At 50.5% G+C, this 27,947-nt stretch overlaps 3 protein-coding genes across 12 annotated transcripts in view; 1 reads left to right on the top strand and 2 right to left on the bottom strand.

Annotated features, from left to right (window-relative positions):
* Positions 1-154, bottom strand: part of EMC1 (ER membrane protein complex subunit 1) — a 32,844-nt gene extending 32,690 nt beyond the window's left edge. For 8 of the 9 annotated variants that reach the window (XM_009234156.3, XM_009234157.3, XM_009234160.3 and 5 more), the window contains exon 1: positions 41-154. In XM_009234156.3, the coding sequence (XP_009232431.1) occupies positions 41-135 (95 nt within the window). In that variant the 5' untranslated portion in view covers positions 136-154. 9 annotated transcript variants of the gene reach the window in all.
* MRTO4 (MRT4 homolog, ribosome maturation factor) lies at positions 134-8,673 on the top strand. 2 transcript variants are annotated; one of them, XM_054540714.1, is made up of 8 exons: positions 134-545; positions 3,408-3,466; positions 4,557-4,660; positions 5,669-5,750; positions 6,061-6,128; positions 6,440-6,591; positions 7,084-7,160; positions 7,288-8,673. In XM_054540714.1, exons 1-8 carry the CDS (start codon positions 134-136, stop codon positions 7,435-7,437), a joined length of 1,104 nt encoding a protein of 367 aa, XP_054396689.1. In that variant the 3' UTR covers positions 7,438-8,673. The 2 variants fall into 2 exon arrangements, with proteins under 2 accessions (XP_054396689.1, XP_002811429.1); XM_002811383.6 differs by having other exon boundaries at positions 303-484.
* A 5,924-nt stretch (positions 8,674-14,597) lies between these two features.
* On the bottom strand, positions 14,598-23,512 carry LOC100456086 (aflatoxin B1 aldehyde reductase member 4). The gene is made up of 7 exons (XM_002811379.5): positions 22,407-23,512; positions 19,340-19,527; positions 19,043-19,147; positions 18,175-18,271; positions 17,865-17,964; positions 17,165-17,294; positions 14,598-16,056 (listed from the first exon to the last, which is right to left on the bottom strand). Exons 1-7 carry the CDS (start codon positions 22,972-22,974, stop codon positions 15,895-15,897), a joined length of 1,350 nt encoding a protein of 449 aa, XP_002811425.2. The 5' UTR covers positions 22,975-23,512; the 3' UTR covers positions 14,598-15,894.
* Between the last annotated feature and the right edge of the window lie 4,435 nt (positions 23,513-27,947).

Here is a 27,947-nt window from a genome sequence, read left to right as displayed (position 1 = left end):
ACAGCCACTTATCTCTCGAATATGTTCCACACGTACGCACCAATCAAACTTGCCCACTTGGTCTTCGTAGACTGCGGCCACAGGAATCAGCAGCGCAGCCCAAAGCCAGAAACGAGAAGCCCACTCAGCCGCCATGATGCGAGCGCAGGCACCGCCCACCGCCGTCCCGGCATGCACCGCGCCGCGGGCTCCGCCTCCGCGGGACCAAAGAGCTGGGACCGCGCGCGAGGCCCTCGGTCGGACGCTCGGGATTCGGGTGCGGCCTCGGCACGCGGGAAGTCGCTCTACAGGCGCGGGAGAAAGCGCAGGCGACGGCTCGGCAGGGAGAGGCAGGCTGCAGTGCACATTGGGTCAGGCACACGCGAGGGGCAGCCCCCGAGGGCCGTCCCAGAGGCCCCCGCGCCGCCGCGGTCCTAACGGGGTGCACCGTCTTCCGCCGCACGTGGATTCAGCGCGATGCCCAAATCCAAGCGCGACAAGAAAGGTGGGCGAAAGGGGCGTCAGGACCCTGGGTGGAGCTCCGTGGGCTGGCTGCCCAGCCTGCGGTGAGGGCTTCGGGGCGGCGGGGACGCAGATTGGAACGCCAGGACATCCTCGAGGTGTTCCGCTGCCTCGCTGCGAGCTGGAATGGGGGCTTCGGGGCTGTAAAACCGCCAGAGGGGGCTGACGCCTGGTCGGGTCCGGGGAGCGGAGACTCTTTTTGCCTAGTTTCAAGTGCTCTTGCAAGGCCCACTGGGCTGGGAGGCAGCTCCTGAACACCGTCCCCGGCTGTGCCTGGTGCCGTTTCGGCCCACTTTTGCCAACCTCGGCCTTTTCTCTTCCTGCGCTCCCGCCACCCTGGCTGCTTTTCCCCTTTCCCTTCTTTCAGCACAGGCTTGTTCCCGTGTGTGTGTCTGCGGTTGTTTCTGCCTGGCATGCTTACCTCTTCGTATGGCTTGCGCCTTCTTAGTTGTCAGTTAATAGGACCCCTCTGAGACAGGGTCTCGCTCTGTTGCCCAGGCTAGAGTACAGTGGCGCGATCATAACACTGCAGGCCGGATGCGGTGGCTCACGCCTGTAATCCCAGCACTTTGGGAGGCCGAGGCGGGCGAATCACCTGAGGTTGGGAGTTCCAGACCAGCCTGGCCAATATGGTGAAACCCCTTCTCTACTAAAAATACTAAAAATTACATGGGCATGGTGGTAGGTGCCTGTAATCCCAACTACTTGGGAGACTGGGGCGGGAGAATCGCTTGAACCTGGGAGGCGGAGGTTGCAATGAGCCGAGATCGCGCCACTGCACTGCAGCCTGGGCGCGACAGAGCGAGACTCCGTCTCAAAAATAAATAAATAAAATAAGTCATTGCAGCCTTGACCTCGTTGGCTTGAGCAATCCTCCCACCTCAGCCTCCCGAGTAGCTAAGACTACAGGCGCACGCCACCACACCTAGCTAGGTTTTTTTGTTTATTTTTTATAGACACGATTCTCAGTGTGTTGCCAAAGCTGGTCTCGAACGCCTGGGCTCCAACCACCCTCCCGCCTCACCCTCCCTAAGTGCTGGGATTACAGGTGTGAGCCACTACACCCGACTTGAGCACCTCTCAAGAGACCATTTTTGACCACCTTTGCTGTGGTGGCCTCTCTCTCAACCCGGCTCCTTGGAATATTCAAAAATATTTAGGGGTCTGGCACTTTCTAGGCACTGGAGGATACAGCAGTTACAAGGAAAGCCTGTTTCTTATCGAGCCTAACGTTTTAGGAGAAACACATTCCACAAAATGCTAAACATCAGATTGAAAATGGGGTGAAGAGATGGTGATATAATGTGGTCGGGAAAGGTCTCACTGATGAAGTGACAAATGAGCAGAAAATAAAGAAAGGAAGCGAGCAACCTGTGGAATTGTGCAGCTGTGGAATTATCTGGGAGAATGCTGTTCCAAGTAGAGGGAACGTGAAGTGAAAAGGCTCTGAAATGGGAGCAGATATGACATGTTTGGGACAAGAGGCCAGTGAGGCTGGAGCAGGAGCCAAATAGAGTTGGGGGAGGGGATTAGGCAGAGAGGGCAGGACTTCCTCGGCCTTGGCAAGGCATTGGCTTTCCTGCCCAGGTGAATTGGGTAACAGAGGACCCATGTGATTTACCTTTACTTATAAAGGGTCACTCTGGTTGCCTTGGTGAGAATAGTTGGGGAAGACAGGGCAGAGGGCAGGAATGGAAGCAGTGAGCCCAGCATTAATCCAAGAGAGGGTGATGCTGGCTTGAGCCAAAGGTATAACAGTGGAAATGACGGGAAGTGGCCTGCTATATTTCGTTTGCCCTCCTCTGCTCCACTTACCATTGACCGATGTCATTGTCTTTGTCTGTGTGGTACCTCGTTAAGAGGAGCTGAGTGCCGGGCAGGTTAAAGAAGAGAGGCCTGGGTCCCTTTGTGAAGGCGCCCGGAGCTTTGCAGTTGGAGTTCTGTTAAGTGTTTCTGGAACGATTTGATTCTGTGGAGGGGGCCTGGGTCAGGTCTGGCAAATGCCAAACTCTGTGGGTAGAGGGCAAATTGGGCCCCAGCCATTTTTACAGTAGAGGTACATGTTCCTCCCCAGAGAGGTGTTGCTGCGTCTTTGGGTCCAAATTGCAATACTGAAGTGCAGATACATATCAGGAGATTCAGTCCCCAGCCTCATGGTTGCACAGCATAGGCCAGCTAGAGTGGCCTCTGCATCATGGTCAAGAGCAGTAAGGGGCCAGGCATGGTGGCTCACACCTATGATTCCAACACTTTGGGAGACTGAGGTAGGCAGATCTCTTGAGCCCAGGAGTTCAAGACCAACCTGGGCAACATGGCAAAAGCCATCTCTGCAAAAAATACAAAACTCACCTGGGCATGGTGGTGCATTTCTGTGGTCCCAGCCAAAATTAGCAGGCCATGGTGGTGTGTGCTTGTAGTCCTGTGTGCGAGGATTGCCTGAGCCTAGGAGCTCAAGGCTGCAGTGAGCCCAGATCGTGCCATTGCACTCCAGCCTGGGTGACAGAGTGAGACCCCATGTCAAAAAAAAAAAAAAAAACAGGGGTCTGCCTCAGCCAGCAGGTGTGAGGTCTGCTACTGAGAGCACTTCTAGCAGCAGGAACACCTTCCACCCCCACACTGCAATCAAGTGTTTTGGGTCAGCCTTAGGGGCTAAGAAAGGCCTAGTTTGTCTAAATAGCAGGAGTTATATCCAGGGATCTTCAGGCCCAGGAATGCTAATGAGTAGGCATTCCATGGGCCCTGGGAATGGCTTTGTGTGCCAGAAATGATGGCCACAAAGGCCTTGCTGCCTTTTTTCAGAATGGCTGCATCCAACTGAGTGCTCTTTGCCAAAGGGGAGAAGAAAATAAGTCTCCAATGCATTTAGATTGGTCTCTCATCATCTCTCTCGTTTTTGTTTTTATTAGTCTCCTTAACCAAAACTGCCAAGAAAGGCTTGGAATTGAAACAAAACCTGATAGAAGAGGTAAGAGGTTGTTCTTTTTCTAGAGCTTGCGATTGTTTGGTTTATAAAGGTAGGTATAGGACTGTTGGCCCGGGGAGCATACTAGTGGGGAAAAAAAAAGAAAAATCTCCGAGCTGCTAATCCAGGCCTTTTTCCTCCAGCAGCAGCACCAGCAAAAACTTCCATAGTGATGATTTCCAGCTTTGACTAGCTTGTACTCTGTGCCCTGTCCTGCACTGTGTTTCTTATGCGTTGTTCCACTCCATCCTCATAACATCCCTTGATGTGGGTACTAGGTGATGATGTTGCTGTTTTGCATTTGGGGTCACTGAAGCTTACAGAGGTTTGTTAGCCTGCCCAATGTCAAAAAACAGGAGGAGGCCAGGAACGGTGGGCCACGCCTGGAATCCCAGCACTTTGGGAGGCCAAGTGGGTCGGATAGCTTGAGTCTGGGAGCTCAAGAGCAGCCTGGGCAACATGACAAAACCTCATCTCTACAAAAAGAGAAGAAAAAAAAACTAGCTGGACATGGTTGTATGCAGCCTGGGCAACAGAGTGAGACCCTGTCTTTAAAAAAAAAAAGAGCTGGGAGATTTACCAGGTGTAGGTGACTGCACCAACCCACTGTCTGTACAGCTTCTGACCTGCCAACCTGGGCTGCAGGCTGGGTGAAACAGTCTCCTCCTGCACAATGACTCCACTCCTAGAGGCCGCCTCATGGTGGCTTTGGCTAGCACCATGTGCAGAGCAGTACCGATCAGCTGCCTCCCCTTATAACAGTGAGGCTCCATGTGTTTCCATGTAGCAGGACCCTTCCTAGTGTGGGTGAATGTTTCTAGGTTAACAGTTGATGATCAGTTCCACTGCTGGTCATAGATAAGTGAGAGACCTGGAAAAGGCCGTGGGGTGTAGATCCATGGCTCAGCCTCCCCTGTGGTTAGGGATCCTAATTTCAGTAATGGAGGTAGGAGACAACCAAATTAGAGGCCTCCAGTTCTTCCAGTTTCCATAGTTGTCAGGGCGCTAGAGCAGATTCATTCCCATCTGAGGCCAGAGTAGTGCCCATCGTATGCTGCTGCTTGAACTCAGAGCCTCGTGAATTGTCCCACAGCTTCGGAAATGTGTAGACACCTACAAGTACCTTTTCATCTTCTCTGTGGCCAACATGAGGAACAGCAAGCTGAAGGACATCCGGAACGCCTGGAAGCACAGCCGGTGAGCGGGCAGGGGGAAGAAGGCCCTTCTGAGTGGGGACCCGGCCAGGCTGCTCTCAAAGCACAGGAGCAATTTCTGACCCTTTAGGTGCCTGGGTCATGCTGCTGACACCTTAATAAGGACAAAGTGCTACCTGCCACTGAAGAGCACTTCCTTTTCACTGTTAAAGCTGGTCTTGGGCCAGGTGCGGTGGCTCACGCCTGTAATCCTGGCACTTTGGGAGGCTGAGGCAGGCGGATCACCTGAGGTCAGGAGTTTGAGACCAGCCTGGCCAACATGGCGAAACCCCTTCTCTACTAAAAATACAAAAATTAGCCGGGCATGGTGGCAGGCACCTATAATCCCAGCTACTCAGGAGGCTGAGGCAGAAGAATCACTTGAACCCAGAGGCTGCAGTGAGCTGAGATTGCACCATTGCACTCCAGCCTGGGTGACAGAGTGAAACTCCACCTCAAAAAAAAAAAAGCAGATTTTGCACTGAGCTCCTAGGGGCAGGACTTGGCAGTTGCTCAGGAGATGTTTGAGAGGTGGTCCTTTCAGGAGAAGTGGCCCTTTAACCCTGGACTCTGGGCCATTTAGGAGCATCACACCAGTTTTAGAATGTCAGTATGGACACTGGGACACAGACAGTGACCTGGGAGCAGGATGCAGGAACCACATGGCAAGTTTCCGTCCTGGGGCAGGTGGCTCTGGTGGTGGTCTCTTGCCGCACCAGCTCTGGTTCAGGCTGTTAACATGCCTCCCGCATACATCCAGATAGAGAACCGGTACATGATGCTCGTGATGGGCTGGGAGACAAAATGTTGCCATGTCAGGAGTCTGTGGGTGGGAACATAATGAAAGGGACCCCGAGGTAGGGACAGTGTGGCCAGGCAGCATGGAGAAGTGGGTGCCACTGGCTCAGCCTGGGCCTGAGCTCACTGGGGACCAGAGCTGCTTTGCATGTTGCTGAGGGTTGGGGAGGGCAGGGCACTTCCTTCACAGAATGCTCTTTCTCTTGCTTGGTAGGATGTTCTTTGGCAAAAACAAGGTGATGATGGTGGCCTTGGGTCGGAGCCCATCTGATGAATACAAAGACAACCTGCACCAGGTAAGTCTCTGGTCCTCACGGGGTGGGGCCAAGGCAAAGCTGCCTTCTCGCCCACTACTCCCACGTGACAGCCTCTCCCAGCCATCGGCAGGCCCGAGGCTCAGGGAGAGCAGGGCCTGGCTTAAAGCTCTGGCTTCTCCCTTCACCTCTGGACCCAGGGAATAGCACGCTTCCTGCTTCCCACTCCTTCCTGCTGTGACAACCAGAAACGTCTTTAAACGTTGCCAAATGTCCCCTGGTGAGCAAAAATGTGCCTAATAGAGAACCACTGCTCTAATGTGACCAAGCTGGCCTCACTCTTGATTTGTAGGTCAGCAAAAGGTTGAGGGGTGAAGTGGGTCTCCTGTTCACCAACCGCACAAAGGAGGAGGTGAATGAGTAAGTACTGCTGAGGAACGGAGGGAAAGAGGCGGGTGAGAGGGGATTTCAGGGAGGGAATGATGCAGGAACTTCATTCCATATGTGGCATCAAGTTGGAACTGCTCCTGGAAGCCTTTCACTGAGCTAGTGGCCTGGGACCACAGCCCTCTCTGTCCTCTCCAGCATGGTGCTCTGGGCTAGCTGCTGGCCAGCAGCCAAGGTCTGTGATGGGGGAAGGCCCAGGGCCACGGGACACTTCGGGGAGCCTGACTCATGGGCTGGTGGCGTGGCCAGGAGCATCCCCTCCTACCACTTCTCTTGTCCCTTAGGTGGTTCACAAAATACACAGAAATGGACTACGCCCGAGCTGGTAACAAAGCAGCTTTCACTGTGAGCCTGGATCCAGGGCCCCTGGAGCAGTTCCCCCACTCCATGGAGCCACAGCTCAGGCAGCTGGGCCTGCCCACCGCCCTCAAGAGAGGTATGGGCAGCCCTGGAGCCAAAAGATCACAGCCTAGAGTCCAAGATCACAGGCCTGCAAGCTCATCCCTTTCTAGCTGAGCAAGTTATTTCTACAAGCTTCCATTTTCTCATGAGAAAATGGGGCTAAGAATGCACGCCTCACAGTGGGGGTGAAAGCAGACAGTAACTTACAGTCAAAATGCAGCCCTTGAGGCCCATCAGGGGCCTTGCACTTGTTTAAAAAAAAAAAAAAAAAGTCAAAAAATTAGCCATGGTGGTGTGTGCCTGTGGTCCTAGCTACATGGGAGGCTGAGGCAAGAGGATCACTAGAGCCCAGGAGGTCGAGGCTGCGGCAAATCAAAGGGACCTCAGGGAGACAGCCACTGCCCAGTGTGTGTTGGAGCCGTGGGGAGGGCAGGTGGCTGACTGGATTCCTCCCAACGCGGCAGGGGCAGAGAGGGTTCTGCAGGCCTCTGGGCCAGAGGTAACTGAGAGCCACCCTCTTCTGCAGGTGTGGTGACTCTGCTGTCTGACTACGAGGTATGCAAGGAGGGCGATGTGCTGACCCCAGAGCAGGCTCGCGTCCTGGTGAGTCTGGCGCCTTGCAGGCTGTTGCGGGCGGGGGCACTGGCTTTCCTCTACCTGCTGAAAACGCCCCCCTGCACTTTGAATACCTTCATTCCTCCTGATTCTTTGTTCCTTTTGTCTCTTGCAGAAGCTTTTTGGGTATGAGATGGCTGAATTCAAGGTGACCATCAAATACATGTGGGATTCACAGTCGGGAAGGTTCCAGCAGATGGGAGACGACTTGCCAGAGAGTGCATCCGAGTCCACAGAAGAGTCAGACTCAGAAGACGATGACTGAAAGGGACTCAGGACTGAAGGTCTCCTGGAACCTTCTGGGTCTCACTGAACCATCAGGACTGCTGCCACCCCTCTGGAGAGAACAGCTTTTTATTTGTCTGTAGACAGGGAACGTGATGGGCACTGACCTCCTGTAAAGAATAAAACTCTGGGCCGGGCGCAGTGGCTCATGCCTGGAATCCCAGCACTTTGGGAGGCCGAGGCAGGGAGATCATAAGGTCAGGAGATTTAAGACCATCCTGGCTAACACCGTGAAATCCCGTCTCTACTAAAAATAGAAAAAAAAAAAAAAACTAGCTGGGCATAGTGGCATGTGGCTGTAGGAGGCAGGGAATTGCTTGAACTCGGGAGGCGGAGGTTGCCGTGAGTCAAGATTGGACCACTGCACTCCAGCCTGGGCGACAGAGCAAAACTCCGCCCCAAAAAAAAAAAAAAGAATACAACTTTGCAGGATGTCTCTCCTGGAGACAAGAGGGAGAGGAGGGAGAGGGCTCTTTCTTAGAAAAGAGGCCTTCGGTGAGCCCAGCCCAGAAGTTTGAAACCAGCCTGGGCACTTCAGCAAGATCCCATCTCTACAAAAAATAAAAAAAAATTAGGTGTGGTGCCATGTGCCTGTGGTGCCCGCTACTTGGGAGGCTGAGGTGGGAGAATTGCTTAAGCCTGAGAGTTGGAGGCTCAGTGAGCCATGATCATGCCACTACACTCCAGCCTGGGTGGCCATTGGATTTGTTCTGCGTGGATTGCCTTAGTTTGCCTTGTCAGCCAACTTCCACTGGCTGCCTTGGGACTGCCATGACAGCACAGCTCCACACCAGAACTGGGGTTTCTCTTCAGCCCTGCGTACCCCTTGGCAGAGGGATTTGCTGAGGAAAATTAGGTATCCTTCCTAGGTCTCCACACACTTCCAAACCAGGGCTGCAGATCTGATGGATGCCAGGAGGACAGGCTTGGGCTGAGAGTGACGTCACTGCAAGTCAAGAGCCAGCGTCTAAAGTGTCCACGGCATCCTGGGAGGTTTTATTCTTGGTGACTCTAATGGTAGATTTTTGTCCACCTTGTTCTATTTGTTTTTGTTTGTTTTTGATTTTTCTGTTTTAAAATTTTAAGGAGAAATGGGGTTTCACCACGTTGCCCAGGCTGGTCTCAAACTCCTGAGCTCAAGCGATCTACCCACCTTGGCCTCCCAAAGTGCTGAGATGATAGGTGTGAGCCACCGCATCCAGCCCACATTGTTCCATTTGTATTTCATGAAAGCAGTTTTGAATGAGAGTAAATCAGCTTCAGGGTGTACAGTGGCCCTCTTTCCTGCCATGCATGGAAGAGAGGGCCACCTCCAGCCCTGCTGTTGGGAGGTCAGGCTGGATCCCACGGTGTGCAGTGACCTTCACAGCGGCATTGTGCCCCTGACACCCTCTCAATGCCTCTGTTCTTTGAAGACTTCCTACTCCCGCCCACTTCTCACCACGCCCTTGGGAAGGACAGCAGGAAACAGGCTCCGGGCAGAAGAGGAAATGAATTCACCAAGTTCACCCAGGCCTCAGCCAGGTCAAGCACCAGCCTCAGCAGGAAGTGCTGAAGGAGAGCTCAGGCCCAGCCCTCTGGCCTCGCAAGGAGGACTGGAAAGACTGCAGGAGTGTAGAGGACGATCTGCAAACTGGGCTGAGAGGGGAAAGCAGCCTACAACCATTTAAGGCCAAAACTGGCCAGGGGGAGAGAATGAAGGGTGGCAGGTGGTGCCCTCCGCACCTGAGCCAGTTCTAGCCAGACCTGGAGGAGGAGTGGGATGTTCAGGTGCCAGGCTTGGTCAGCGGCCTCTGTGACAGCCAACTCCAGGGGCCCTTCCTCTGCTGCTGCCAATTTCTCCAGTTGCTCCATCCAGGATGACCATGTCCCCATGCATGTCCTGTAAGGGAGATAGCTAGACCAACACATTTCTGCTGCACAGCGACTAATCATGCCCCGCCCACCCATGGCCCCGCTGCTAACTGGGCTCTGGTTATTCATTATTTGCTTGCATTACTGCTTGCAAACAGCCATGACCATTGGGCTCTAAAGCCCTGCCTCCACGCTGTCTCAGCTGTAGACAGCTGACTTCAGAGCCACTCATCTGCTGCTCAGCAGCTGGGTACACCCGGATCAGTCACCCAGCCTTTCAGCTTCAGACTTCCTTTACTTCTCAGGCCACTTGTCTGAATTAGAAATTGTGTGAAGCACTTTGCCTGCAGACCTGGCACTTAACAGGTGCTCACTAAAGGGAAGCCATAACCATATAATACCCAAGCTGGAGAAGGGGGTTAGGGACAGCAGGGAGATGGAAGCCCTGCCACTACACACAGGGTTGGGCTGTCTCCAGGGTGGGCAGCCAAGGACCCAGGAAAGGCTAATGGTTAAAAATGTAGGTTTCAGACCAGATGCAGTGGCTCGCACGTGTAATCCCAGCAATTTGGAATGCTGAGATGGAAGGATTGCTTGAGCCCAAAGACTCAAGATCAGCCCAGGCTCAGGCCGGGCGTGGTGGCTCACGCCTATAATCCCAGCCCTTTGGAAGGCCGAGGTGGGCGGATCACGAGGTCAAGAGATCAAGACCATCCTGGCTAACATGGTGAAACCCCGTCTCTACTAAAAATACAAAAAATTAGCCGGGCGTGGTGGCGGGCGCCTGTAGTCCCAGCAACTCAGGAGGCTGAGGCAGGAGAATGGCATGAACCCGGGAGTTGGAGCTTGCAGTGAGCAGAGATCGCATCACTGCACTCCAGCCTGGGCGACGGAGCTAGACTCCGTCTCAAAAAAACAGATCAGCCCAGGCAACGTAGTGAGACCCCTGTCTACAAAAAATACAAAAGTTAGTCACGTGGTGGTATACGCCTGTGGTCCCAGCTACATGGGAGACTGAAGCGGAGGATTGCCTGAGCCCTGGAGGTCAAGGCTGCAGTGAACCATGATCAAGCCACTGCACTCCAGCCTGGGTGACAGAGAAAGACCTTGTCCCCACAAAAAGAAAAACATTAGTTTCAGTCAAACCCACGTTCATTCCCTACCATGTGTAGCTGTGGGACCCTACGCAAGTGAAATTGCCTCTCTGAGCCAGCTTCCTCATGTAAAATTGAGATGACCATACTTAACATGGCCATTGCAATAACTAGTGTTGGTAACCTGGCCACTTAAGTAATTCGTCTAAGAACAGGTTTACCCCACCCAAAAGAATTGGGCCATGGAGAGCCTTCATAGGAAGAAAAGGACTTATCTCAGAAGTGACCAAATGACTGTACAGCCCTCGCAGCTTCCCCAGTCTCCCCAGCCCCATAGAATTTGAGAGAAGCAGCTGAGCATCTAGAGACAGCTGGGTTACCTGCAGCTTGCGAGTGGTCCATCGCAGGGCAGCCGAGCCCATGCCAGGGGCACTGGTGCTATACACAGTCTGCAGGTCCTGCTCCACCAGGGCAATGGCCTTGAAGTGGTGCTTCTTCCAGAAGTGGGGTTGGGGGAGAGGATTGCATGGGAGTCAGTACTAGGGGTCATCTCATGGCGGTTGCCTGCACCCAGGTCCCTGAAGCACTGAGGGGCTAATGGCTTCTAAGTAGATGTCTTACATTTTTGAGCATCAGAATGCATGCAGGTTTCTGGGCCCCTCATCCGTGTTCTTGGATGGTTAGAGGGGAGGCAGTAGGCGAGAATCCTTGCATTTGGCCAGGCGTTATGGCCACACCTGTAATCCAAGCACTTTGGGAGGCCAAGAAGGGAAGATTGCTTGATGCCAGAAGTTAGAAGTCAGCCAAGATAACAGGGAGACTTCCTGTCTCTACAAAAAAAAAAAAAAAAAAAAAAAATTAGCTGGGTGTAGTGATGTGAGCCTCTAGTCTCAGCTGCTCTGGAGGCTGAGGCAGGAAGATCACTTGAGCCTGGGAGGTAGAGGCTGCAGGGAGTGGTGATCGAGCCCCTGCACGCCATCCTGGACAACAGAATGAGACCCCATTTCGAAGAAAAAACCCTAGCATTTAACCTCACCAGGTGTTAACAAACACCCGCCACCTTAGGACCCCTCAGCACCTACAGTACCACACCTGTGTGCCCTGGGGGACACGAGGACCCATGACAAGTCCTGACCTCCGATCCTGGCTCTGTGGCCTTGGCTGAGCCATCTGCCCTCGCTTACCTGCTCAGTGAGGAAAGGAAATGCCCCATGCCAGCCTCATGCGCTAAATGCCAAGTATAAAGGTGGTAAGGGGCCTGGCCAGCTTTGCACACTGTAAAGAACAGATGGGATGAAACCCAGCAGGCCTCGATTCTCCAGGGCTGTAGCCTGGGCCCTGCAGTGTGAAAAGCTTGAGAAAACCTCCGCTTAGGACGGTGGTTCCTGATCATGGCCAGGATTATTAGAAACCCTCGGGGTTTCTGATCATCCTTATCATCCAAATAAGGCTGTAAATCACAGCAGTGCACACAAGGTGAACCCAAATGTTGGACGCTGCTGCCTAAGTCCTTGACCATTTCAACAAAACTAGCACTGGCACCACTTCCATGGAGCTTGGCTTGCTTCTGCCTTTCTCCAGGGGGAGAAAACAAAAAGAAGTAATAAATCACATTGTGCACAAAAATTAACCTTGCAGGTGTGGATTTGGTAAATCTAAGAAGATCAAGAGCTTTCCAGCAGCCCACACACGACATCTAAATTTGATATATTAAGGAATAGCGATAAAGTGTGTAGCTTTTTTTTAATGAGAGATGGCGGTCTTGCTTTAATACCCAGGCCAAACTCCTGAGCTCAAGCAATCTTCCTGTCTTGGCCTCCTAAAGCTGGAACTACAGGCCCATGACACCATGCCTGGCTAGTTTTTTAAATTTTTTTTGTAGAGACAGTCTCACTGACCTGCACAGGCTATTCTCAAACTCTTGGGCTCAAGCGATCCACCTTCATCTCCCAAAGTGTTGGGATTATAGGTGTGAGCCACCACCCCCAGCCAAGTGTATACTTTAGACATAGCGCAGCAGTTAACTGCTAGAGGAAAAGAAAGCTGCAAGAATTTCTAGAAGTTGCCTCTGAGGAATGAGACTTGGAAAGTGACAGCTTTTAACCATGGGCACATATCACTTTGATAAATTGTCCAAATTTTAAGAAATAGACTGGGTGTGGTGGCTTCCAGCTTGTATATATAAACTGTCTTCCATCCAACTCTTGGAATCAGAGTAAAGCTTTTGGAAATCCATTTTGTCAGAGGGGAAGCATCTAACTGTTCTGAATGCTATTTCAAATTCAGTTAATAAAGCTCAATATTGGCGATACAAATTTGTTTCTGCAGTGGACATACACTTACAAATGCCATGGTAAGGACGGTGGCTCACGCCTGCAATCCCAGCACTTTGGGAGGCCGAGGCGGGTGGATCACGAGGTCAGGAGTTCAAGACCAGGCTGGCCAAGATGGTGAAACCCCGTCTCTACTAAAAATATAAAAAATGAGCCAGGCGTGGTGGCAGGCGCCTGTAATCCCAGCTACTCGGGAGGCTGAGGCAGAGAATTGCTTGAACCCGGGAGGCAGAGGTTGCAGTGAGCCAAGATTGTGCTACTGCACTCCAGCCTGGGCAACAGAGCTAGACTCCGTCTCAAAAAAAAAAAAAAAAAAAAAGCCATGGTAAAAACAGCCTTATTAAATTAAAAATCCATGCAGCAGAAATTACTTGTTCATAAACAATTGTGGAGCCTGGCACTCTTACCTTCCTATTGCTTCTGAAATCTATTCAGAATGGCCCAATTTGAGACACTGGTGATGCCAACCAACCCAGTCACTGGGAACAAGCAGGTCAGAAATGAAGCAAGTAGGGCAGCCCATGGCCCTCTCTGCAGCCTGAAGGTTCAGGAACTCCCCTCCTCATGAATTCCCATGTGCAAAATCTATGTCACCTCCTTCTCCAGTCTTTTTTTCTTCTTTCTTTTTCTTTTTTGAGACGGAGTCTTGCTCTGTTGTCCAGGCTGGAGTGCAGTGGCGCGATCTTGGCTCACTGCAAGCTCTGCCTCCCAGGTTCATTCTCCTGCCTCAGCCTCCTGAGTAGCTGGGACTACAGGCGACCGCCACCATGCCCGGCTAATTTTTTGTATTTTTAGTAGAGACGGGGTTTCACCGTGTTAACTAGGATTGTCGCCATCTCCTGACCTTGTGATCCGCCCGCCTAGGCCTCCCAAAGTGCTGGGATTACAGGCGTGAGCCACTGCGCCTGGCCCTTCTCCAGTCTTTTGTACAGCACAGAGCAGTTTCCTTAGTTTGAGAACAAATAAATATATTAGACGCTCTCCAGATCCAGCTCTGCTCCTTTAGGTCTTTTTGTTCCTTCTCATTTGTTTTTAAATTAACAAATATGAATTGTATATATATTTAAGGTACTGTTTGGGAACTCTCTTGAAGAAGCTCTTTAGATATAAAATGGCTGAGGGAGGAGGTGGAGTGGGAAAAAAAGAAGAGAAAAAAGATATGAAATGGCTGAATTCAAGTGGACATCAACTATGTTTGAGATATAGTATCCAGAAGATTCTAACAGGTGGGATGTGGCATAGCAGAGAATGCATCCCTGATGGGGATCCTCAGGAGTCTTAGCAGCTCCTGGGGCTCATCTCGATTTGACCACTCAGGATCGTTGCTCCCAGTGTTACACTTTATTTTCCTAAGATAACCACCCCATGCTCTCAAATGCTCTTTGCACGGGTATCTTTGACTCCCCTCCCAGGACACAAGAATGATGCTATGGACTCCTGAGGCTGAGACATAAAAGGCCACATGGCTTCTGTCTAGATTGCTTGAGATGTGCTCCCTTGGAAGCCACATGCAGAGGCCACGTGTGTGCCAGTTAATGACAGCAGCTGATAAGTGAATGTCTTCAGGTGACCCTAGCCTACAGCTGCTAAATCACTTCTCAGACACCGGGGAACAAATGAGGCTTCCCCCACTGAGTTCTACCCAAACAGTGGGTTTGCCACCACCCAGCTAATTTTTGTATATTTTGTCAAGATGGGATTTCACCACGTTGCCCAGGCTGCTCTTGAACTCCTGGATTCAAGCAATCCCCTTGCCTAGGCCTCTCAAAGTTCTGGGATTTCAGGCATGAGACACCGTGCCTGGCCTGTTTTGTTTTTTAAAAACAAATGTATTGAGACATAATTCAGACACTATACAGTTGACCTACTTAAAGTGATGATTTAATGCTGTTTCATGTATTCAGAGTTGTACAACCCTCACAATCAATTTCAGAGCATCTTCATAAGCGCCCCCAAAAGAAACCCTGTACTCATTAGCAGTGAACCTCCATTTCCTTGCAGACCTCCTCCCAGTCCTAGGCAAGCACTCATCTACTTTCTTTCTCTCAAATAGATTTACCTATTCTGGACATTTCATATAAACGAAACCATACAATATGAAACTTTTGTAATTGGCTTCTTTAACTTAACATGTCTTCAAGGTGCATTTACATTGTAGGTGTTTCAGTACTTCTGTTTGTTTGTTTGGAAACAGGGTTTGCTATGTCGCCCAGGCTGGAGTACAGTGGCACAATCATAGCTCACTCCAGACTTGAATACCTGGACTCAAGCAATCTGCCCATCTCAGCTTCCCGAGCAGCTGGGACTATAGGTGTGTGCCACGGGGCCCCGCTAATTTTGTTTTTATGTTTAGTAGCGACAGGGTCTCGCTTTGTTTCCCAGACTGGTCTGGAACTCCTGTCTTCAATCAATCCTCCTGCCTTGGCCTCTCAAAGTGCTGAGATTACAGGTGTGAGCCACTCTTTTTTTTTTTTTTAGTGGCTGAATAATAGTCTGTTGTATGAATATACCACGTTTTGTTTATCCATTCATTCATTCATGGACATTTGGGTTGTTTTTACTTATTGGCTATTATGAGTAATGATATTGTGAAAACTCATGCCCAAGTTTTTTGTGGGGAGATATGTTTTCATTTCTCTTGGCTGTATACCCACAAGTGGAACTGCTGAATCCTACGGTAATTTTATGTTTAATCCTGTGAGGAACTGCCGAACTATTTTCCAAAGTGGTTGTACCATTTTACATCCCCACCATCAGCGTGTGAATTTCCTCCCGTCTGTCTCTTGCTCCCTCTCTCACCATGTAACGCCCTGGCTCCGCTTCCCCCTCTGCCATGATTGTAAGCTTCCTGAGGCCCTCACCAAGAGCAGATGCCGGCACCACACCCCCTTGTACAGACTGCAGAACTGTGAGCCAAAGAAACCTCTCCTCTTTATAAATGACCCAGTCTCAGGTATTCTTTGATAGCAATGCAAACAGACTAACACACAGCACCCTGGGAGGTTTTATTCGTCATTTGGTAGTGACTCTACTGTTAGGTTTTTGTCCAAATACTTCCATCCCTAAGAATTTACTGAGGCAGTTCTAAATTAGACAAAGCAGAAGAGAGCAAAAGAGGTGACAGAAAAGCCTTGGGCAGCCTGAGCCACGATGAGCTTAGATGAAGTAGTTGGGACATTCGTGGGCAAACAAATGCCAGGCTTGATTAAAGGCGTCCACGACAGCCGGCTCCAGGGGCCCTTCCTCTGCCGCTGCCAAGTTCTGCTCCAGCTGCTCCAGGCTGGACATGCCCAGGATGACCGCGTCCCCGTGGGCACCCTGCAAGGGAGACAGCCAGACTTCAACCCTCTTCTGCTGCACAGCGACTCCACTCACAGCCCTCCCAGTCACGCCCCTGCCGAGATTTGGGCTCTTTTATATCCCATATGTCCAGAAAGAACTTAAGGTGCCTTGGATAGCTGTACCCATGTGACTCGAAACTTGTTTTCTTTCCCCTGCTGCCACACGACCCTTCCAGACAGACCTACATTCACAGCCCAGTTCTGCCCCCCAGCAGCTGTGTAAACGTGGCTAAGTTATTAAACCTCTCTGAGACTCAATCCTCTTCTCTATATTCAACATAGTTATATGTGTGAAAAATTATGTAGAGCACTTATCTCTCATTTATTGAGCACCTACTGTATATATGCCAGACACTATTGCAACATCTAAGGCTGGAGTTGGATACAAATTTGAAAGAGGAAGACATAAGGCACTGAGAGAGGGAAATTCCAGCTCCCACCAAAAGAATGAGACTAGTGGGCTTTACAGTTGAACCTGTGTTAAAATGTCTGCCCCTTTCACAGCTGGGTGAAACTCAGTTTCCTCGTCAATAACACGGGGATAGTCATTTCATAAAGCCGAAGGAATAATGAAATCTCTGCAGTGAAGCCCTCATTACAAAGCCCGGCACTCAGATACCATCAAAGACCAATGGGAAGGCCGAGCACAGTGGCTCAAGCCTGTAATCCCAGCACTTTCAGAGGCTGAGGAGGGCGAATTGTCTGAGCTCAGGAGTTCGAGACTAGCATAGGCAGCTTGACGAAACCCCGTCTCTACTATAAATACAAACAATTAGTTGGGCATGGTGGCGCATGCCTGTAATCCCAGCTACTCAGGAGGCAGGGGGAGGAGAATTGCTTGAGTCTGGGAGGCAGAGGTTGCAGTGAGCCGAGATTGTGCCACTGCACTCCAGCTGGGATAACAGAGCGAGACTCTGTCTCAAAAAGGAAAAAAAAAAAGGACCAGTGGGAAGAGTGTTTATGAGAGTTGGAAGAAAGAAATTTCAGAGGAATCGAGAAAACAAATGCTTTGGGCTTCACCTTAAGGTAATGAATGCTGGTCCCCCTGGAAGGGAAGAAGCTGAGCGCCCAGGGTGGCTGCTTACCTGCAGCTGTGAGTGGTGGTACATCCACCGGAGGGCGGCCGAGGTCATGCTGGGAGTGCTGGCGCCATACGCAGCCTGCAAGGCCTTCTCCACCAGGGCAACGCCCTCGAAGTGGTGCTCCTTCCAGAAGCTGTGCAGGGGGGACGGTGGCACAGGTGTCAGTACCATCAGGGTCACACTGGGAGCCACAACCAAAGAGCCATCCAGGGCCACTGCCCCACCCCACACCCTGCAGCCCTGAGGGGCAGGTGTCCTTTCTGGTCATAGGTCTCCCACTTTGCTGGGCATTAGAACCACCCAGGATGCTGGGCCCCTCAGCAGAGACCTCAACGAATCTTTATTCCTGAGAACTCAGCAGCCTGCTCTCATTTCCCCTACGGACATAAAGGCCGCTGAGACAGGTCAGGACTCAGCCCCAGGCCTCCTGGACCTCCCTCCAGGGCTCTTTCTTTCCTTCCTAGCAGGTGATTGCTCAGGAAAGAGTTAGGACTTCAAGACCCCGAGGTCCAGGGAGCCTCCTTTCCTCCTGGAGGTCCCAAGACAACAAGAAAACCCACAGAGGGTTTGGAAATTCCTGAAGGAATGCAGGGGAGTAGGTGCAGACAGCAAGGAAAGGCCTTACCCCAGGAGCAGCTCAGGAGTTCATTCCATACAAAGCTGTCCCCACCCCAGCCATCCACACCAAGCACCCCCAGCTCACCGATTCCTGTAGATCTCTGCCCATTGAGTCCCAAAGAAGCGGCCCATGGGCTGTTTCCCATGCTTGTCCTCATACTTGTACTTGCCGGTCAGCAGGCCTCCTGTGGGAAGGCAGCAATCAGCCCGGGGCCCAGAGTGCCCCAGAAGCTGCCACATCCCTCAGGGCTCTGGTCTAGGGGAGGGGCAGGGACCCAGGAGGGCTGAAGGATGCAGCCCAGCCTCTTGTCAAACCCTCCCTGCTTCCCAGGTCCTGGGCTGGGCATCTGTGGGTCGGGAATAGGCTGACACAGGGCCAGGAATGCTCCACGTACCAGCCAGAGGGTTGTAGGCATAGAACCTCAGTCCAAAGTGCCTGAGGCAGGGGAAGAGCTCCGTTTCCACCTGCCGGGTGGTGGCGCTGTACATGCCCTGCAATGAGAAGGGCCCCGGGGAGAGGGTGGACGTGTCAAAAGAAGGGACCTCAAATTTACCCTTATAGAACCCTGATTTCAGACCTTAACAATTCTAGGACTTTAACCATCTGGGCATATACTTATTCTTACTGGTGCTGGTGAAAGGGGCTTATGCCCTAGGAAAATTCATTCATTCAGCCAACTTTCATGAGCACCAACTATGGGCTGGTTGTCAGATTTAGATTCTTAAGCCAAAAGGACAGAGTCCCTTCCCTCAAGGTTTTATAATAAGGTCAAGTATAAACAGTTATAATTGAGTCATGAGGCAATCATAATAGAATAGAAAGTTCTGTGACCAGTGCCTGGCACCAAGCAGGTGTACAAATATTTGTGCAATGAATCATGAGGAGGTAAACAAGGACCTGAGGTCTCAGGGTCTTCTGGGCCCGTCTAGAAAGACTTCCAGAGGAAGAGACACGTATGTGAGACCTGAACCCTTCTCCCAGGGAAGGGGCAGTGGTGGGGGAAGGGCTTGTTCCAGGCTGAGTGCAGGGGAAGGTGGGGAAGGAAGGGTCCAAGGTGCACAGTCAGGCAGGAAGGAAGCAGATGCCCAGTGGCCGGCCTGAGGAACTTGAATGGCATCCTGAGGGTACCTGGGAGCCATCTGCAGGCTTTCAGCAGGGGAGTGGCTGCTATGCAGAGGGTTTGGGGGCAGTCAGAGGGGCAAAGACAGCCCAGGATGAGCAGGAGTTCTGGAGACCTTGGCCTCTGCAGCCCCGGCCCTCACCTGGTACACAGTGGGCAGGATCCAGCCGTTGCTCTTGCAGAGGGTACAGATCTCGGCCACTTCCCAGGCAGCATAGTTGGAGAGGCCAAGCTCCACAAACTTGCCCTGCTCGGGTGAGGCTCCAGTCAGAACCCAGTGCAGCCCAGACCAGGAAAGGGAGGCCAGGGTGGGGCCCCTGGGAGTGGGGCTGTTCCCTGCTCCACCCTGGGACTGCCCTGGTGCCTCTGCTCTCACCATTAGGATCAGGATAAGGAGAGCAGCAGCGGACCACCTCCCAGAGCTCAGGGGTCCCCTCACCTCCTGGTGCAGCTGGTGGCAGGCACGCAGCGTCTCTTCCACCGGGGTGCTGTGGTCAGGTGCATGTAGATAGAAGAGGTCCACTCGGGGACACTGCAGCCGCTTCAGTGACGTCTCCAGCTGGGACCGGACACTGTCAGGCTTCAGGGAGTTCCCAATCCATGGATTGGCCTTGGTAGCAATTTTCACTGAGAGGAGAGAGAAATGAAAATTCAGGGCTGGACATGGTGGCTCACGCCTATAATCCCAGCACTTTGGGAGGCCGAGGCAGGTAAATCACCTGAGGTCAGGAATTTGAGACCAAGCTGGCCAACATGGTAAAACCCCATCTGTACTAAAAATACAAAAATTAGCTGGGGGTGGTTGCACACGCCTGTTATCTCTGCTACTTGGGAGGCTAGGCACAAGAATTGCATGAACCGGCCAGATGCAGTGGCTCACACCTGTAATCCCGGCACTTCGGGAGGCTGAGGCAGGCGGATCACGAGATCAGGAGTTCGAGACCATCCTGGCTAACACGGTGAAATCCCGTCTCTACTAAAAATACAAAAAATTAGCCAGGCGTAGTGGTGGGCGCCTGTAGTCCCAGCTACTCAGGAGGCTGAGGCAGGAGAATGGCGTGAACCTGGGAGGCAGAGCTTGCAGTGAGCCGAGATCGCGCCACTGCACTCCAGCCTGGGCAACAAAGTGAGACTCTGTCTCAAAAAAAAAAGAATTGCATGAACCTGGGAGGTAGAGGTTGCAGTGAGCCCAGATCGTGCCATTGCAGTGAAGCCTGGGCGACAGAGCAAGACTGTCAGAAAAAAAAAAAAAAAGAAGTAAGCTTAACACTCTTCTCCCTGCCCCCTATTAAGAATCCTAGTTGGAGGCTGGGTTCAGTGGCTCAAACTTGTAATCCCAGCTACTGGAGAGGCTGAGGCGCAAGAATCGCTTGAACCCAGGAGGCAGAGGTTGCAGTGAGCTGAGATCTTTCACTACACTCCAGCCTGTGTGCCAGAACAAGACTCTGTCCCCCCCAAAAAAAAATCTCAGTTGGAGATGAGGCACAGTGGCTCACCCCCATAAGCCGAGCACTCAGAGAGGCCCAGGAGGGTGGATCTCTTGAGCCCAGGGGTTTGAGACCAGCCTGGGCAAAATGGTGAAACCCCATCTCTATAAAAAATACAAAATTTGGCCGGGCATGGTGGCACATGCCTGTAATCTCAGCTGCTTGGGAGGCTGAGTTGAGAGGATCACATGAGCCTAAGAGATCAAGGCTGTAGTGAGCAAATATGCCACTGTACTCCAGCCTGGATGACAGAATGAGACCCTATTTCAAAATAAAAATAAAAATAAAAAATCCTAGATCCTAGTGGGCTGGAATAACAGGTGAGTGGAGAGTCCTCTTCCCACTTTTCACACTTAGAAAGTCACTTAGGCTGGCAGGAGGGCAGTCACTAGAGTCCTTGAGACCTGGGAGGGAGCAGGTTTGATGAACTATTCATTTGGAATTTTTTCATTCCACCATCACCCCTCTGCTTCTCGATGTGAACTTAACTTCAGATCTGAGATCTGAGGACTTTCACCAGCCAACCTTGGACTCAAAGACAGAAGACAAGGATTTAAAAAGTAAAAAAAAAAAAAAAAAAAATCAGAAATAAGGGCCAGGCAGAGGGTGCAGATCTGTGGTGGCTCACACCTGTAATCTCAGCACTTTAGGAGGCCAGGGCAGGAGGATCACTTGAGCCCATGAGTTTGAGACCAGCCTGGGCAACAAAGTGAGACTCTGGTTTCGATGAATAATACAAAAAATTAGCCGAGTGTGGTGGCACAGGCCTGTAGTAGTCCCAGCTACTCAGGAGACTGAGGTGGGAGATCGCTTGAGCCCTGAGAGGCCAAAGCTGCAATGAGCCATGATCACACTATTGCACTCCAGCCTGGGTAAAAGAGCAAGGCCCTGTATGGAAAACAAAACAAAACAAAAAGACCGGAAATAAGATCAGAGCTCTCACCGAGTGGCAGCCAGGTGATCTAGAAAGAGTGTGGCACTGAGATGTGTACACAGGCCTCTTGTGTTTGGGATGTACCATGTGGTGAATCAGAGGAGAAATGGACAAGACTCCACCCAGACACTCAGAGTGGAAGGAGGCAAATGGTGCTAATATTAAGAACAAAGAAACAGCTAACATTTCACAGCCCTCACTATCTGCCTGCCAAGTATCAGCCTAAGCACTGCAAATGGCATCAGACTGAGGGCGGCTCCTCCTGCCCGTTTACATACATCCTCCCCTCGGGCTACACCTGCTTCCTCCAGCACCTGCGGCATTGCCAAATCCACGTTTTGCCTTTCCACACCCATGCCCACTGCCCTGACGCCCTTGCCCCTCTTACTCCTCCTGGCAAACTCCTATCTGTTCTTTCTTCACGGGGTCCTTCCCAAGAAGTGCTCACTCGGCTCCCCAGCCATCGCTAGAATTGGAGATTCCTGGAGTGGGTTAGTGTCCATTTCTCTCCAATAGCCTCAGAAAGAGCCTCCCACAGAGAGGGCAGTGAGACCCTGTACCACACCCAATTCCCCATCTCGCTGAGGGAGCTGCCAAGGCTCCCGGGCATTGTCACCCTGGTGAGTTACCAGAGCAAAGTCTGGGGCCCCGAGCAGGCTGGCATGAGCGTAGGAGGAAGCAGATAGTGTGCTGGGTCCGAACTCTGATTTTGGACTGTGCCAGGGAGTGCCAGGCGATAAGAACAGAATTTCTGCAGATCAGGCCCGTCAAGGGCACCTGGAGGGCACAGGTGGGGACAGGAGCTGCACAATGCCAGATTCCAATGTTTTTCATGCTCCAGAGAGGGGCTAGCCAAGTAATTCCAGGCAAGACCAAGTCATGCAGGCGTCAATGAGGGTACTGGGCTAGCTCTCGGAAGAGAAGACAAGAGAAAAGGAGTCTGGACAAAGCACCGTCCAGTTGTCCAGAGCTAGATGGGCCTGAGGAGCCTGGGGTTCCCAGAGCTGCGGTGTGGACGGGGGTGGTGTGGCGGACTAAGCCGTGGGTGCTGCCCGGGGCCAGGGAGAGCGGGGCAGCACTGTTACCTTTGCAGTCTCTGCCGCCCAGCCCGAGCCCCAGGCCGCCCAGGATGGTCTCGGACTGGCCGTCGCTGTACAGGAAGGCCGTGTCTACCTCGGTGTGGCCGCGCTCCAGGAAGGCGCGCGTGACTGCGGCGCTGGTGGGCGCGTCCAGGCGGCGCCCCATCTCCATGGCGCCCAGCACCGTGGCTGGCCGGGCCCGCGACAGCTGCCGGGACATGACGGCGGCAACGGGAGACTGCGACAGCCCGGGAGCGGCGCGCAGCGGTCGGCAGCACCAGCCCTGGAGCCGGCAGCCGCGTGGATTTAGGGACTGGCTCGGGCCCCGCTCACCGGTAGTGGAGCGGAGGGCGCGGCCGAAGGTGCCCAACGCCGCCCACGCGCTGGACTCCGCGCTCAACCACGAGGACCGTCTGCACTTGCACCGAGCAAGCAGCGAAATGGCTGTGGCTTCGTACTGGTGACTCGCATCTTGGAGATTTAAACACTCCTCAACGTCCGCAAGGGTGAGGGGGTCCAAGGGTTGGGACGATCCCAAAGGTCGGGGACTCCTCCCTGCCCCGTCGTCCCCCATCCCTCGGACTCGCCCGCCCTGGAGCTGTCCCAGGTCTCTGTCTCCTCCAGGAGGGAGCTTAAGGGGTGGGGGTGGACCTAAGGGCTGTCGCGCCTGCCTGCCGTGTGGTCCTGGAGGATGAGGCTTAGCAAAGGCTCAAGACAGCGTCCCCGTGGAGTGACATGGTTAAAGTCTTGAAAGAAAAGAACTGTTGGCATTGAATTCTGTACCTAAGTGAAACAAACAAACAAACAAACAAACTGACTGACTGTGGTGGTTTACGCCTGTAATCCCAACACTTTGGGAGATCAAGGCAGGAGGATCGCCTGAGCCCAGGAGTTTGAATCCAGCCTTGGCAACATAGGGAGGCCCTGTCTCAAAAGAAAAAAAAAAGGAGAAAGAAAAATGGACTAATGCCCGGCTGCAGTGTGCTGTGATAGCTCCACTGCACTCCGCCCTGGGTGACAGAGGGCAAATCTGTCTCCAAATACAAAAAACAAACAAACAAACAAAAAAAAACCAATAGACAGATGGAACAAATGAAAAACCAATAGCAAGATTAATTTAAACCCAATCATATCAATAATTACATTAAATATAAATGAAAAAAATGCTTACAAGTAAAAGGCAGAGATTGTTAGAATGGATAAAAAAGCAAAACCCAACTATATAGTAAATATTAGAAAGCTATTGAAATATATAAACAGAGATAAGTTAAAAGTAAAAAGATGCGCCAGGCACAGTGGCTCACGCCTGTAATCCCAGCACTTTGGGAGGCCAAGGGGGTTGGATCACCTGAGGTCAAGAGTTGGAGACCAGCCTAACATGGAGAAACCCCGTCTCTACTAAAAATACAAAATTAGCCAGGTGTGGTGGCACATGCCTGTAATCCCAGCTACTCGGGAGGCTGAGGCAGGAGAATCGCTGGAACCTTGGAGGCAGAGGTTGCGGTGAGCCAAGATGGCACCATTGCACTCCAGCCTAGGCAACAAGAGCGAAATTCCGTCTCAAAAAAAAAAAAAAAAGTAAAAAGATGGGAAAAGACATACCTTGACAGAACTAAATTTTAAAAAGTTGGAATGGCTACATCAATATCAGACAAAGTAGGTTTCAAAACAAAAAATACTAGCCCGTACAGTGGTTGACACCTGTAATCTCAGCACTTTGGGAGGCTGAAAAGGGAGGATTGCTTGAGCCCAGGAGTTTGAGACCAGCCTGGGCAACACAGAGAGATGTTATCTCTACAAAAAATTTTAAAAAGATTATCAAAATGTGGTAGCATGTGCCTGTGGTCCCAGTTACTCAGGAGGCTGAGGTGGGAGCATCACCTGAGCCTGGGAGGTCAAGGCTGCAGTGAGCTGTGATCATACCACTGCACTCCAACCTGGGCAGCAGATTCAGACCCTGTCTCAAAACAACAACAAAAACAACAACAAGAAAAACTACCAAAGACGAAGAGGGACCTATCATAATGACAAAGAGGTCAATCAACAAAGAAAATATAATCCTCAATGTATACACAAATAAAAATAGAGCATCAAATACATGAAAAACAATAACAGAACTTAAGAAGAAATAGACAAATACAAAATTATAGTTGGAGGTTTCAACACACCACTCTCAACCGTTGTAGAACAGTTATCAGTCATAATTTACAGAGACTCAGCAAAGGTATAGAAGACTTGAACAGGCCGGGCACCGTGGCTCAAGCCTGTAATCCCAGCACTTTGGGAGGCTGAGGCGGGTGGATCACGAGGTCAGGAGTTCAAGACCAGCCTGGCCCAGATGGTGAAACCCCATCTCTACTAAAAATGCAAAAAATTAGCCAGGTGTGGTGGTGGGCGCCTGTAATCCCAGCTACTCGGGAGGCTGAAGCAAAGAATTGCTTGAACTCACCAGGAGGCAGAAGTTGCAGTGAGCTGAGATCGCGCCACTGCAGTCTAGACTAGGTGACAGAGCAAGACTCCATCTCAAAAAAAAAAAAAAAGACGTGAACAATGCTATTAACCAATTCCACATAAACAACATGAATGGAATATCCAACAACAGCAGAATAGGCATTCAAGTGCACATCCACCAAGATATACTATATTTGGAGGCATAAAATAAGTCTTAATAAATGCAAAAGAGGCCGGGCGTGGTGGCTCGTGTCTGTAATCCCAGCACTTTGAGAGGCCGAGGCAGGCAGATCACTTGAGGTCAGGCATTCCATATCAGCCTGGTCAACATGGTGAGAACCCGTCTCTACTAAAAATATAAAAATTAGACAGGCATGTTGGCATGCACCTGTAATCTCAGCTACTCGAGAGGCTAAGGCAGGATAATCACTTCAACCTGGGAGACAGAGATTGCAGCGAGCCGAGATCATGCCGCTGCATTCCAGCCTGGGCAACAGAATGAGATTCCATCTAAAAAAATAAAAAATAAAACAAAAATAAATTAACAGGCCAGGTACAGTGGCTCACGCCTGTAATCCAAACACTTTTGGAGGTCGAGGCAGGCAGATCACCTGAGGTTAGGGGTTCTGTAGACCAGCCTGGCCAACATGGCAAAACCCCATCTCTACTAAAAAATACAAAAATTAGCCAGGTGTGGTGGCTTATGCCTATAATCTCAGTTACTCAGGAGGCTGAGGCAGGAGTATCCCTTGACCCCTGCAGGTGGAGGTTGCAGTGAGCCAAGATCACACCACTGCACTCCAGCCTGGACAACAGAGTAAGACTCCGTCTCAAAAAAAAAAAAAAAAAAAAAAAAGAAAAAAAAATAAACAAATAAATTTGAAAGGATTTAAATAATACAAAGTACATCTCTGAACACAATGTAATTAAGCTAGAAAATAATAACAGAACTTAGAGCCTGAGAGGGAACTGAAAATAAGTAAATAGGTAAATAAATAAATAGAAGAAAAAGGAAAAATAGAAAATAATAACGGAATGATATCTGGAAAATCCCCACGTATTTGGAAATTAAATAACCCATGGATCAAAGATGTAATCTCAAGGACAATTAGATCATAATTTGAACTGAATGAAAGTAAAAATATGACACGTCAAATTTTCTGAGATGCAGCCACAGTAGTGCTATGAGGGAAATTTATAGCACCACTTTGACATATTATAAGAGAAGAAATATCTCAAATCAATAATGTAAGCATTTACTTTTTTTTTTTTGAGACAAAGTCTCACTCTGTTGTACAGGCTGGAGTGCAATGGTGCGATCTCGGCTCACTGCAACCTCGGCGTCCCAGGTTCAAGCAATTCTCATGCCTCAGCTCTCGAATAGCTGGAATTACAGGCATGTGCCACCACACCTGGCTAATTTTTGTATTTTTAGTAGAGACAGAGTCTCGCCATGTTGACCAGGCTGGTCTTGAACTCCTGACCTCAAGGGATCCTCCCACCTCAGTCTCCCAAAGTGCTGGGATTACAGGCATGAGCCACTGCATCTAGGTGGGTCTTTTCTTTTATTGAGTTGTAAGAGTTCTGTATCTATTGTAGCTACAAGTTCCTTAACAGATATGTGATTTGCAAAATACTATCCCATTCTGTGGGTTGTCTTTTCACTTTCTTGATAGTGTTCTCTGAAGCACGAACATTCTAAACTTTGATGGTGCTAACTTAACTTTATCTTTTGCCACGTGTGCTTTTGGTGTCAATATCTAAGAAACCACTGCCTAATCCAAAGTCATACTTACTCCAGTATTTTCTTCTAAGAGTTTTACAGTTTTACCTTATACATTTAGATGGTGATTCATTTGAGTTAATTTTTTGTGTACAGTATGGGGAAGGGGTCTCAAACTCCTGGGTTCAAGAGATTCCCCTTGCCTGGGCCTCCCAAAGTTCCGGCATTTCAGGCATGAATGAACCATTGTGACCAGCCTGTTTTGTTTTTTAAAAACGACTGTATTGGCCAGGCGCAGTGGCTCACACCTGTAATCCCAGCACTTTGGGAGGCCAAGGGCAGACGGATCATGAGGTCAGGAGATTGAGACCATCCTGGCTAACATGATGAAACCCCATCTCTACTAAAAAAAATACAAAAAAATTAGCCAGATGTGGTGGCACACAACTGTAGTCCCAGCTACTTGGGAGGCTGAGGCAAGATAATTGCTTGAACCCAGGAGGTGGAGGTTGCAGTGAGCTGAGATCACGCCACTGCACTCCAGCCTGGGCCACAGAGTGAGACTCCATCTCAAAAAAGAAAAAAAAAAAAAAAAAAGAAAAAAAACCAAAAAAAACCCTACTGTATTGAGACATAATTCAGACACTATACAGTTTACCTACTTAAAGTGATGATTTAATGTTGTTTCATGTATTCAGAGTTGTACAACCATCACAATCAATTTCAAAGCATCTTCATAAGCGCCCCCAAAAGAAACCCTGTACTCATTAGCAGTGAATCTCCATTTCCTTGCAAACCTCCTCCCAGTCCTAGGCAAGCACTCATCTACTTTCTCTCTCTCAAACAGATTTGCCTATTCTGGACATTTCATACAGATCAAAACATGCAATATGAAACCTTTTGCAATTGGCGTCTTTAACTTTACAAGTCTTCAAGGTGCATTTACATTGTAGGTGTTTCATTACTTCATCTTATTTACTTATTTATTTAGAAACATGGTTTGCTCTGTCACCCAGGCTGGAGTGCAGTGATGCATAATCATAGTTCACTGCAGCCTTGAATACTTGGGCTCAAGCAATCCTCCCACTTCAGCTTCCTGAGTAGCTGGGACTACAAGTGTGAGCCACAGAACCCAGCTAATTTTCTTTTTATGTTTACTAGAGACAAGGTCTCACTTCTATGTCCAGACTGGTCTGGAACTCCTGTCTTCAATTAATCCTCCTGCCTTGGCCTCCCAAAGTGCTGAGATTACAGGCGTGAGCTACTTTTTTATTTTTTATTTAACAGCCGAATAATAGTCTGTTGTATGAATATACCACATTTTGTTTATCCATTCATTCATTGATGGACATTTGGGTTGTTTTTACTTATTG

The sequence above is a fragment of the Pongo abelii genome, chromosome 1 (genome assembly GCF_028885655.2).
Source record: "Pongo abelii isolate AG06213 chromosome 1, NHGRI_mPonAbe1-v2.0_pri, whole genome shotgun sequence".
Lineage (NCBI taxonomy): Eukaryota > Metazoa > Chordata > Mammalia > Primates > Hominidae > Pongo > Pongo abelii.
This window is presented reverse-complemented; position numbering and strand designations above follow the sequence as displayed.